General features: G+C 36.0%; 1 protein-coding gene across 2 annotated transcripts in view; it reads right to left on the minus strand.

Annotated features, from left to right (window-relative positions):
* Positions 1-4,709: 4,709 nt before the first annotated feature.
* Positions 4,710-13,172, minus strand: part of RAB28 (RAB28, member RAS oncogene family) — an 87,241-nt gene continuing 78,778 nt past the window's right edge. Inside the window, exons 7-8 of one of the 2 annotated variants that reach the window (XM_012737586.3) lie at positions 6,863-6,957; positions 4,710-5,646 (exon numbers count right to left, since the gene is read on the minus strand). In XM_012737586.3, coding sequence (XP_012593040.1) covers positions 6,868-6,957 — 90 coding nt within the window. In that variant the 3' untranslated portion in view covers positions 4,710-5,646; positions 6,863-6,867. The remainder of the gene's footprint in view (positions 5,647-6,862; positions 6,958-13,172) is intronic. The other variant, XM_012737585.3, reaches the window with a different exon arrangement.

Here is a 13,172-nt window from a genome sequence, read left to right on the forward strand (position 1 = left end):
TAACTTTAAAACTGGATTGGAATGGCTTTAGACAGGGCACATGCCCTCCAGCTCCTCAGTCACACATCCTATTGTCTTAGGTGCTTGACTGCTATTTACTCACTGACCTAGCCTCTGAAGGCATTAAATTTGCAACCCTGCAACACCATACAACACCTCATGAAGCATAACATTCATCAGGTGTTGGGCAGGTGGGAGGGAGGGGTAAGCGGTGGGTATATTCATACCTAATGGGTGCAGTGTGCACTGCCTGGGAGATGGACATGATTGAGGCTCTGACTCGAGTGGGGCAAAGGCAATATATGTAACCTAAAATTTGTATCCCTGTAATACACTGAAATAAAAAAAAAGACACATAATCTAATCCTTCCATCTTTGGGAAGCACATGTTTGCAAGGTTCTTTCTTAGGCTGAATTGAAATCTTCACATAGCTTCTACCTATCCATCCTATTTCTGGGGTACTCTGTAGGACTTACAGTAAAATGAATCATTTTCTAAAGCACACACCCTCTTATCTATTTGAAGACTACCAATAGAGTCTCTTTGAGACCTCCTCTTTTCTATATTAAGAATGTTGTCTTCTTTCAACTGTTTCTTATGACACTGAATCCCCTCACTATAATCAAAATGTGTTTTATTATCTTCTTAAAGAAGGGCATCTGTAAAGGGAAAAATTTTGCAGGCAGGGTCTAATCCTTTGCAATTCGAAGTGTAAACCAAAAGCCAGAAAGCATTTGCATCATTTGGGAGCTTATTATAAATACAGAACCGCAGACCCACCCCAGATCTACTGAATCAAGATTCCCCAGGTGATCCATATGCACACACCTATTCAAAGAACAGAAACTCCTTTTGCGTTAATGTAGCCTAAAATTGTATTAGCTTTGGAGGGCAATTATGTTGCACTGTTGACTCTGTTTCTTATTATCTGAAATTTCTGGGTTTTCCAACATTTACTGCTAAGCCACATCTTCTTATATTGTATCACAGTTTTATTGATTCATGTATTAGTCTGATTACATTTTAATGAGTTATACATGTGCCTAGACTAAGATCTTGAGGGAAAACACAGACTGTGTTCATCTCTGTCTTTGGTATCAAGCAAAGGCCCTGGTAAATAATTGTTGCTTATGGCAGAAGAAACCAAAAAAATAAGATAAACACTAGCTTAGATGATAAAGGAAAATTGACACATGCTATTAAACAGTTCAAGGCATGGCTTGATCCTGGGCTCAAACATGGTGACAGGACTCAGGCCTTTCCCACTCTCTACCTCTGCTTCCTTGGTGTCAGCCCCGTCCTCGGGCAGGCTCTCCTGTGGCCTCGAGATGGCTGCCAGTGTCACTCAGGGCTACATCCTTTCATACTCTAGCCCAGTTGGCAAAGAGTCTTCTGAACGCTTCTAAGATAGAAGCTTTTTTGTTTTTTCTTTCCTTTTTCAGAAACCTCAGCAAACATCCCCTCCGGTTTCACTAGCTCTGAGGGGAGAGATCTCAACTCCTTTCTGAGACAACCACTGCTGTAAGGGTGGATTAATATCCTAATGGGTTTAAATTAGTGAGGATCCACTCATTAGTGAGGTAGGTGTGGCTAAAAATGGAGGAAGGCTCCCTCAGGAAATCATGAAACTGATGTTGGGAGAAGTGACATGCACACTAGGGAGGCAACTCATAGATGTCTTCCCTAATGCTTACCGGGTCTGCATTTCAGTTTCCTTTGAATCTTGCAGCTGTCTTCAGGATACCCAACATTACAGCAATCACTAGCACAGGTTATGGCCAGAAAACTTTTCTATTTTGAAATGACATGAAAAATTCTCATGCTCCATCACATTGTTTCAGTGATCAACTTTAAAGGACCCTGGCTTACCTCCTCCTGGAATAATAAAAGCAGTCACAGGAGTTCTTTGGGCCACTCCGAAAACCACTCCAGAGCGGTTGGCCGCACATAATAGAGGGTGCACTTGAAAGGCAGTGTCCAATAACCAGTTCTGGTTGAAGACTTTTGTGTTTTTCAAAAGCTCAATAAGCAGCAGAAGTGACCACAATGTGTTTGAAACTCTATAGCATATGTCTTCAGGAGACAAAGTGCCTAAAACTAGATAGAAAGACTTATAATTTTTTAAATTAAAAACTGTAGACAGGAGAGGTAACAGTCAAAGTAAAATAAGCATGAATCCTACGTTTTTGTTTTAAAAATAAAACCCGAGGTATGGGGAAAATTGCAATATGGAATTCAGAAATCTGCTTTGGCCCTATGCTGTATTGCATGTTCATTGTGACTGCCTTCCTTGAGCTAAAAGACTCTCAATGACTGGTCATGCTTAGCTAAAAAAGACATGAAACCAATGAAGGCAGGAAGGGGGTGCAGGGTGGGGGCAACTTTTGTCTTCACTTCAGTTATCAGAGAGAAAACTTACCGCCAGCCCCTGTGGACATGTGCAGCTAGCCAATGTGGCTGGTATGAGAGGGTACATGACCCAACACAGGCTCATCACCACTTCTCAAAAGGCAACTTAAACCCAAGCCTGTCTAACTCCCAGGAAGGACACTGGTTGTGTGATCTTCACAAATGAAAGGCAGCCTAAAACTGGTGTCGGTCTAGTCCATTCTCTCTCAGAAACATTTGTGTGACTCCTGGCTCTACCACTTACTCAAGGAGACATTTTGTATAACAACTTACTCTTAGCTTCAGTTTCTCCTATCAGAGGGGACGATGATTTCCCTCTCACAGATTAGTGTGAAAATAAAACAGCCTATGTGACAAGTCCCTAGAAATGTCCAGGACAGAACAAACCTATGAAGGTCATTTTCTTCCCTGCCCCCTACTCAGTCCCATTCAATGCTCTAACTTTGTAAACACACAACTAAAGAATTTTGGCCTCATAGACCTTTTGCAATTTCTCTCTGCTTCCTCTGAATGCCTGTAGCACAGCTTATACAATCATATGTATATGTTAAGTCACACCTTAAAGTACCACAATAACTGTACTGAGGAGAAAAAGGAACTTTTAAAAATCCTCAAGTTTTCACATAGATGTAAAAACAACACAAAATGACTAGAAAGAGCATGGCTTCACCCCATACTGAATGTAAACCATGGGCAAGTTTAGTTTAATAGTTGGCTTCAATCAATCACAGCTTTTAAAATAGCACCACTAACAATAAACACCTCTACCACTTGATTGTAACATCCTTGAGGGCTGAGATCTCATTTATATTTTCCTAAAGGTCCTAGCCAACTGGCCAGCATATAGCAGAAAGATGTAGAAAGGAAGGATAAATTGTGCTAGCTTGAAGGGTTTATCATCTTAGAGGGCTAAAATGGCTACTAAATTGTTATTAAATGAAAAATATAAAAAAATCAAAGTAAGGCCGGGCGCTGTGGCTCACGCCTGTAATCCTAGCTCTTGGGAGGCTGAGGCGGGCGGATTGCTCAAGGTCAGGAGTTCAAAACCAGCCTGAGCAAGAGTGAGACCCCGTCTCTACTATAAATAGAAAGAAATTAATTGGCCAACTGATATATATATAAAAAAAAATTAGCCGGGCATGATGGCGCATGCCTGTAGTCCCAGCTACTCGGGAGGCTGAGGCAGAAGGATCACTCAAGCCCAGGAGTTTGAGGTTGCTGTGAGCTAGGCTGATGCCACGGCACTCACTCTAGCCTGGACAACAAAGCGAGACTCTGTCTCAAAAAAAAAAAAATCAAAATAGAGAGAGGTTGGACCCACTGCCTAATGAGTAGAATTACAATTTTTAACATCTTTTCTTCATTACATTTCTTTTTTTAATTTTTAAAATCTCTGGACCTAGAGACAGATCAGTTCTAGTTCTGTGATTCCATGACCTCTGGTAAATTGCTTTTTCTCTCCACACTTCAGTTTGCTTAGCTACACAAGGATGTAAAATAAGTTTTCCAAAATACCTTTCAGCTCTAAGATTAAGTGTCCAAATTTCTACACACACCTGTGGCAAATCTCTTATGAGAAAAGCATTCTGCTAGGCACTCTAAGACACAGGAAAGAAAAGAGACCCACAGCTGCCCTTCAATGAGCTCATGTCTTATAAACAAAAGACAGGGACACAAACAGCTGTGATTCAAGGCAGGAAGAGGTAGTGGCCATCTGAGAGGTCCTAACATGAAACTTTTAGCTGTGGAGATGCTGGCTTTGTGGAGGGTATGGAATTAGTTACTGCTTCAATGTAGCAAATACAGAGCACCCATCATGCCAGGCACTGTGCCTTAGCACAAAAATAAATAAATAAATAAATAAATAAACAAACAAACCGCACACGTATGACCAAGACAAACAAAGCCTTGCCCTCAAGATGCCTAAAGGCTGGCTAGCAGGAAGTAGACACTTGGAGATGGGGGAGGAATCCCCAGAAGAAGGATCAAAGAAAACAGGAGCAAAGAAAGCAGGGCATCACAAAGCAAATAGGAATAAGCCCCTTGCTCTGCCTGCACAGAGGTAAGGAGTGCATAGTGAAGTGGCATGAGAAAAGATAGAAAGGGAGCATGCAACTAGTATGGAGCCCTGAAATGCCAGGCTATGGACTCCGGATTTCAATCTGTTCAAGAAGATAACCTAACAATTCTAAGTGGCAGACTGTATATTAAACTTCATAGGATCACTTTGTATCCAAATATAATTTGCATCTAATACTTCATTTTTCTGTAGGTGGCTGAAAAGAAATTCCCTAAAACAGTAATTTAAATAAATTTATTTGTGAGAGAAAAACATCTGAACATCAGGTACAGTCTGACCCACAATGATCCAACGACATGTCAGAACTCATTCTGGGAGTACTCTTATGCAGTTTGCAGGAGAAATTCCACGTGGAGCATCAGCTGAACATTTATCAAAATTCATACAGCCATCTAACCTATTACACAGTACATAATGAACATGATACAGTAATAAAAATACAATATCAAATACTCACTACTTTGTCAGTTACAAACTATAATATAAACAATTTAGGCCCCTTTTTAAAAAATGAAAAAATATTTCTGTTACAGCCTTATTTCAAGCATTTTCAGTTAGATACAGCTTTACATATTTTCACTTACAATAGATAGCAAAAGAATGCCTTCTTAAGGTAGGTAAAATATATTACTTGTTTCATGTTTGCACTCTAAAGTATACTTCAACACGTATGAGTTCAGATAAAAGCATGAAACTGCGCTGTGGCAAAATCCTGGCTGGCGATCAAAGACTTGTAGAGTTTTCGTATTTAGTTAAAAAATTTACATCAGGAAAAAAAGAAGCCAGGACATATAGAAAGCAACATCATTCTTTTTCAATGAAGCAGTCTAATTCCAGAGAATGGGCTTTGCATTTTGAATTCAAAGTGTGTGGTCCCAATGTTGAATTCTTTTGAATCCAAGGAGCTGCGGCTGTGAGGCAACACTTAATGATGAAGCGAGTTGGGAGGAAAGTGTTAACTGAACTACAGAGATGGTCACTGATAAAACAAGTTCCTAGAAGTCCTCAGGCCCACCCAGAGGTGAAGGGCAGCCAGAACTATCAACACAAAAGAAAAATGCGCTCACTGAACTGCACACATAGAGCTTCTAGGAGGGTTAACAGTTCTTGACAGAGGTTCCTGGTTGTAGTTTACAATATCTGCCTTCACCACCCTCTGTCATAAAAGAAAACAGAGTTATTATCAGGACATCAGAACATTTAGAAAGAGCTCCTTAAAGTATATTTTTATTTTCTGAACTTTGGTGAACTCCTGATGATAGATATCATAAATGACGCAGGAACTGATATTAAAAGAATCAACTAGAACAAACTAATGGAGAGTTGGATTTTTCTTTTTAAATAAAGGAGGCAATAGCAACCCTGTTATTGAGTCTTCCCTGGTTTTATGACATTAACTTGAGGTTATCACAAGTATCATAAAAAAGTGACAAATCAATATGAAAAATCAAACTCTGATTATAATTTAAAGCAGAGAAATTAAAATTAATCATTCACACATATTTGAATTCATAGACAAGTACTCATTGTTTGAAAGTAATGTCATTGTTTATTAATATTTCCATAAGTCATTATACTTAGCCATAACTTTTCTTGGAATGTTTATAGCAGTTTGTGAGTTAGTGAGAAAAGGTATAAATGTTAAAGAAGACTCACATATAAAGCAGAAATGTTTGGAGCAAGCCATTTTTAAAACTTTCCTTCCAAATTCCTAACTTACTTCCAAATAGTTCACTATTGGGTTATGAATAACAACTCTTAACAAAGTATGATATAATGAAAAATTTTTTAAATTACCTCATATTCATGTTTTTAAAATAACTGAAACTAAAAGATACTTTTAACTCTTCCCTCTTTCTCTAACTCACACTTCAAGGAAAGTCTGAACCGATGAATTTAGCAGTATGTCCTAATATTCATCTCTAAGTAATAATTTAAATTAAAACAAATCCTTTACTGTTTTCAACTATTTTACTAAGTCTGCACACAGAAGCAGACAAAAAAAGAGCAATTCAAGGCAAATTTTAAAAATACTCTTTCAATTACCAGGCTATTTCAAAAACGGTAAGGAATAAATAATGAAATAACTGTCTCAATTCTCCACTTCACTGTATGTGTAATAAACACAACCATAAAGACAAACATGTTTGAAAGTAACTGAAATGTTATTTTAATTTGTTCCCAATTTCTTGTATAATTCATAAGTCTCCTGGCAAAGGACCAATTTTTCAATTCTAAAACAGGACTTATGCAGTATTAATTCCCAATAATGTATAATAATCTGAACTTCCCTATTTATAAGGAATAAAGAACAAAATAGCATTCACTAGTTCTCCCCCCCCACAAAATTGTAATAATTTATCTATTAATACCTGCACTACTGTACTGAACAGATTCTGCTCTGAGCAGAGCTGGTATGTTGATTATCTTCTTCCGGATACTTCACTATTTCTGCCCTGACAATACGCTGTCAATTCCGTACAACATAAACAAGACAAAGAAGAAAAAAAAAAGATAAAACGGAAAGTATGTTCAATGATTAAAAATAGAAGACAAGACCAAAGTAGAAAAAGAAAATTAACACACAAATTTAAACACGTCACCAAAGAAACAGCAGAATGCATAAAAAAGGAAAGAAAATGAACGACCCAAGAAACATTATTGTTTATAATTCTATTTAATTATTGAAATAGATATATCCACTGACCTTCCTACACTGTGAGTTCCATTTTTGATAACAATTCTATACAACATGCATAATGCCCAGTCTTTAAGAGAACTATGAAGAATTATGGGGTTTTTCTATAGTAAAGTATAGAAAAAGTATTAATTCAACTTGTAAAAGTATTAATTCCTTTGTAAAAATATTAATTCCTTTCACAAACTTGACTGAGGATCCACCAAGTGCCCATCACTCCAGACTGGGAATGTACGGGTCAATTACAGAGTCTAATGGGATGAGAAACACACACACTACTAATTGTCACACAAGTTAATTAAGCACTTTACTAGCAGGTTTATAATATGTTGTGGGAACACAGAGGGAGGAGTAATTATTTTTGAAGGTGAGAAGAGGAATGCCATATGCTATTTATAATTTTATGTTTAATAATTATTTATTTGTCCAAGACTTGCTTTCTATGGTCACTCCCCCATTCATCCTAATTCTAACCTCCATGCTTCCAAAGTCCATAAAGAAATAAATTAAAAATGTGGTTGTAGGTCATGTAAAAAAAATTCATGAAATATAATATTTAAGCACAATAGCTGTTGCTTTCAAATATCTAAGAGTTTTGCTAAAGAATTATTTTTTATTACATTGTTATATTTTTAATGGCTATAACCCTTAGGATGAAAAGACCACATGGGACAAATATGTATATAGACATAACATGCTGCCCAATGTTTTTAGATTTGAAACTATCTTTGCTTTTCCATATGATTATAAATATCTTATTTTAGAAACCTGCCCTTCATAATAGCATCTATTAATTTATTAGCATGTATAGAAAAGTATCTTGATATGGGCTGCTGTTTGTGATGACATTCATAAATAAAGATTCAATAAACAATTGAGAGTAAATCAAGAGGGTGCTAACATACATTAATTAGCCTTAGGTGGCTTCTGCTTAAGTTCTCTAGCAAGCAGTATTAACTTTTGGACAAGACTCATGATTTACTAGGCACTCTGCCTGATGCTATCAACAGAAGCATTACCAACTGCCAAATGAGGTATGAGAGGGGTACATCAGTGAAATATTGTACACCACTATCTGACCTCCGCAAACCTAATTGTTTCATGCCAAATTATGGGTTGCAATGAAGAGAAGGGATTTTCATAATCAGTAAGCAACTCATTAATCCAACAAAATGTTGGTTTAAACTCTATCCTATAAACACAACCAGGTTGCTGATCTGGTGCTCAAGACATTTTGGTCAAAGTACTGACTAACATAAATGACTTGGATTTTCATTATTAATTTTCATCAAATTAATGAGGAATTAACAAGGCAGCGTCTTTCTCAAGGGTCTTGACTGTTCAACGTAAAGCTTTGTACAATGTTTCTGAACTAGAACTCATCATACTTAAGGCTCTACAAATTTAAGACTTTGCTTTCTATGAGTAGAAAAAATAATTTCCATATCATAAACTTCATGGTAGGTGGTTTCACTGTAGTTCGCTTGTTTATGAGTCACTTACTCAAGTTTTCAGAGATAATGTTACCTATAAAACACCAATGTTTATTTTCGGCACCACAAAGCACACTTAATTATTCTCTGCTATTAGTCAATGGAGTAAAAATAATGAAGTAGTCACAGAAGAAAGGAGTTGTGTGGGTAAATACCAGCTTACTCCTGATTTTGTTAGAGCATTTGCAAGTGGATACTGGAAATGGAAGTGGTAGCTATCCAGAAATATGAAATATAATATTTAAGCACAACAAAAAAGTGCAAGGAGTATATGTGGACTCTTGGAAAGACACTAAAAAGATAAATTTGGTCAATCATGCACTTACATCTTAATCCACGTAGTAGTAACGTATTTATCATTGCAAAAGCCATAGTTTGTCATGGAGTCACACACCTTGAAAGCTAAACCATTTGTCACTATCATTCATTCAAAACCTGTCACTATCCTAGGTATGGTAGACATTCAGGTAAATAATGCATGATCTCTGTTTTTGAGATGCCTAAGAATCTAGCATGGAAAACAGTAAATCATTAAAGAATGTTCTGATTGATATACATTAAAAGTACAACAAGATTATAGATCACCAGTTAAAGCATGGAGATAGCATGTTAAAAAGCATACTTTGTTGCACACAGTAGGAGCTTAAAAAAAAGCTACTCTTCTTCTTCCATATAATAAATGAGCCATTTTATGTTAGCAGGAACATTCATAACTTTGGGAAAGTTATTTCACCTCTTCGGTCTTCACAATCTCCTAATCTATAAAAACAAGGTATATCTAGATGATCTCTGAAGTCCCATCTGCTTTTGAAATTTTATTTAAAAAATTTAAAAGATGAATAGAAAAAAATAAAAATGGGATATGGAAACCCATTAAGCAATGTTCAATATCTGAAGGTTAGAGTAGTATGTAAGATATGAGTAAGTATATTCTTCAAGGAAGACAAGTGGTGTTTAGGATAAGAAAAGAATTCTAGTACAGTTTTCATAAATATATTGGAGAAAATAATAAAAAACATTAACATCTGGGTAAGAAGAAACTAAGTTCCTTAAGGAGTCCTTAAGAAAAGTCAATATTCAGTAAAGCTGAAAAGTAGGGAGGATCAAGGGTTAAATGGGTGCTTTTTTTGTACAGTTCTGTGCTAATTATGACTCAACTAAAATCTTGAGCATACCTCCTATTATATGCCAGGCCCTATGTTAGACACTATAATATGAAAATAATCTGAAGGGACAATAAGAAGTACATATTTTTAGCAAGTTTAGTGAATATCTTAGACATGACAGAAATTTTTGTTTTTAAGAAACTAATGCATACCTAGTTCAAACCAAACAGAAATTCACAGTTTATTAACTGGCAAACAAAAATGTCAAGGCTTACAAAGGTATTAAGACCTGTTAACACCAAGCATATATGCCAAAACCTCCTTGCAATTCAGACTGAAAAAGACATGATACAACACTATACATTGTCTTCATAGATTATCTAATATGTTATTAAAGAGCTGAATGCTGGACTTCCCAGACAACAGCAGTTATACATTTATTTTTTTCTCTAAAGTTTGATCACCTTACAAATAAAAAGCATCTGAACAATCTGAGAAACTAGAACACTTGGTAACAATAGTCCCAATTTTTACAATAGTTGGGAGGAAAAAGGGGGAGACTAGATAAATAATGCAAATAAAACTATTAACTAAATTGAGGAGTGTGAAAAATGAGTCTATAGTACACCTGGTTGTTTAAATGTTTGGCTGCTCCATTTATTCTGACATCTCCTTGAGGACAGGGTCTCTGTATCTTTAGATTTTGGTATGGTCCATGGCATAAAGTCGACCCTCAAAATATGTTTACAGCAATAATAAACTACATTCACTTTTTTTTCCTCCCTCTTCTTTTTCTTTCTTGCAGAGCTCGCAAAATTTGCTGATAACTCATTTTATATGACTCCCAAACAAGAACAATCTAGATTAGAAATAAAACAGCAGAATCTCTTTAAATAATCAGAGAATGGAACTAAGACTGAAACCTCATTATAAATATTTATGTCACAAGCTAAATTACCACAGTACAACATCAATTTCAATGTGACTGGTGACTGGTCTGCCATTTAACTCCTTCTCTATAAAACAATATAAAGTATTTTCAAATCCCCTCAGTAATTTTTCAAATGTCATAAAAAACACAGAAAACATGCAATATATATATATGCTGTCTGAACTTCCTACTGTTTTAAATGAACTTTCAAAAATGTTTCCACTGAGAAATATCAATTGTGAAATATATAATTTAATGGTAAAAAACTAATAAGGCTTCCTGCTATATATAAGGAATTTGACAAGCATGGAGGAGGGCTCTAGTAGCTTGAATTCAACTTCAAAGTAAATTCCACCAGCAAACTAAAGACAGAATTAAACCTCAAAGCATAATAAACAAGGTGGGTGTGCAGGGATGGTTGAGAACTACGTAGTTAACACATCTAATATCTCTTTAAAGTATGCCTGGATATTAACTTCATCTCTAAAGTCAAAATAGTAACTTTGTAGCTTTTGTGACAAGAGAGAGCTGACAATACTAATAAAGCTTCTCCAAAATATTGCCTTTCAAAAATACTTTGGTTACTCCCTCACTCTGGAGGTCTCCCTGTATCTGAGTACCGCTGTACAGCTCAGGCAGCACATGGAATTCTTCCTTCTGACAGCTTGCTCACCTGTGATGCACCAGCACACCTTCCTCTTGAGAAAGAGTTCACCAATCACTGTTTTTCGCCTTTTTCCATTCTTCCAGGCAAGAAATTTCAGGGTTATCTTAGACTTCTCCTTCTTTCTCTTATCCAATCATTCCATAAGCCCTATTGATTCTTCTCAGAAATGTCTCTTACATCCTTTCCCTATCATCTTGAATCTGGTCCTTACCAGATGATAGCAGGAACTCAGTCTCCTTGTTTGATCTCCTTCCCATCCAATCACACACAAAAATAGCCCATTATATTAACCTATCTAAAAACTGCTGCTGTTTATTTCCCTGCCTAAAAATGATTTCCCACTGTCCATAGGTTAGATAAAATTCATCAACTTGGCATTCATAAATCCCCATAATCCGTTCTCAAACTGTCTTTATTTTCTAACAATGAATGGTCATTTATTTTAACCAAAGTGCTCTTCTGTTCCCAAAATACAACCTAAGCTTTTCTAGCCAGGAATATTGTTCATACCAGCTCCTCTTTCAGCCCTTTTCTTCCTCTTCACTCCAAACTGCCCAGTACACTTTCCCTGGAGGGGAAATGCTAGGGCACTGTGTCAGATAGATGTAGGTTCAAATTCTAGCACCACTACTGCCTAGCACTGACTAACTGATCAAGTTACTTAACCTCTCCAAAGTTTCAGTTTCCTGACCATAAAATAATGACATTTCATCTGCCCCACCAAGTTATTATAAGGATTAAATAAGATAACACAGTCCTGGTATATAATATATTAATTTTCTTCACTGAAGTCAGGAACTACATTTTAAAGTCCTTTAAATCTTCTTTAGACCCACCAATATACTGAGTATATATGATCAATAAATTATTTATGATTGCTTAATAATCATTCATAGACTCTCTCATCAAAAACAAACAACATTCAGAAAGAGAAGTTAAAAGGAGAGCAATCACTTGACCTCTAGGGTCTGCTGAGGTCTGTGTGATCAAGCAGATCATGGTGATTTCTCTTTCTTGTATTCTCTAGGCCAAAACCTTTATGTATCCGGGAGTTATTTAAACAGCACAAAATATCTTAGCGCTGTGTCTGGCCATAGCAAATACTGAAATAAATGTCTTTGAATGATGAGAATTAAAAGTATTAAAGTCCCAGAGATCCAAATATTTTAATCAAGTTCTAGAAACAGGCAGTATAACAATTTTCAACTGATATTAGCTTTAATTGCTTTAATACACACACACACACACACACACACACACACACACACACATATATATACAGTAACCATGAGAATAAGACACAGAACTAACTCCAGAAGAATTAAAGAAAAATTTAAAGATGGGAAAAGATAATTATACCTTTTTAGCTGCATTGGGTGGGGATAGGGTAGAGGAAATTGAGGGAAAATATAATTAGTTTGCTGCTTCTAACCAAACTGCTTCTGAAACTTAACTTTAAACTATAAGCTCTTTCTCTGATTTTTCATTCTATCAAACATATGAATTAGTGTGCAATTATACTGGTATTTTTAAGTTCTTGACTGTTGGTATGCATGTTTATTTCTTAGTCTCACAGACTATCTAGGAATAGTGAAAGAACTCAGAAATCCACAATAATTAACAATACTATTAAACAATAAAATATATTAAGAATTCCTATTACAGTGGAGGATGATTAAGCTCTGAAAGAACTTACATAAAGAAGTACAAATCAATATGGTCAGTACCTTAACCCATTAATTAACCACTGATGAAATATTTATTATATTAGTATCTTTTTTTCCAAC

Source organism: Microcebus murinus, chromosome 3 (genome assembly GCF_040939455.1).
Source record: "Microcebus murinus isolate Inina chromosome 3, M.murinus_Inina_mat1.0, whole genome shotgun sequence".
NCBI classification, from domain to species: Eukaryota; Metazoa; Chordata; class Mammalia; order Primates; family Cheirogaleidae; genus Microcebus; species Microcebus murinus.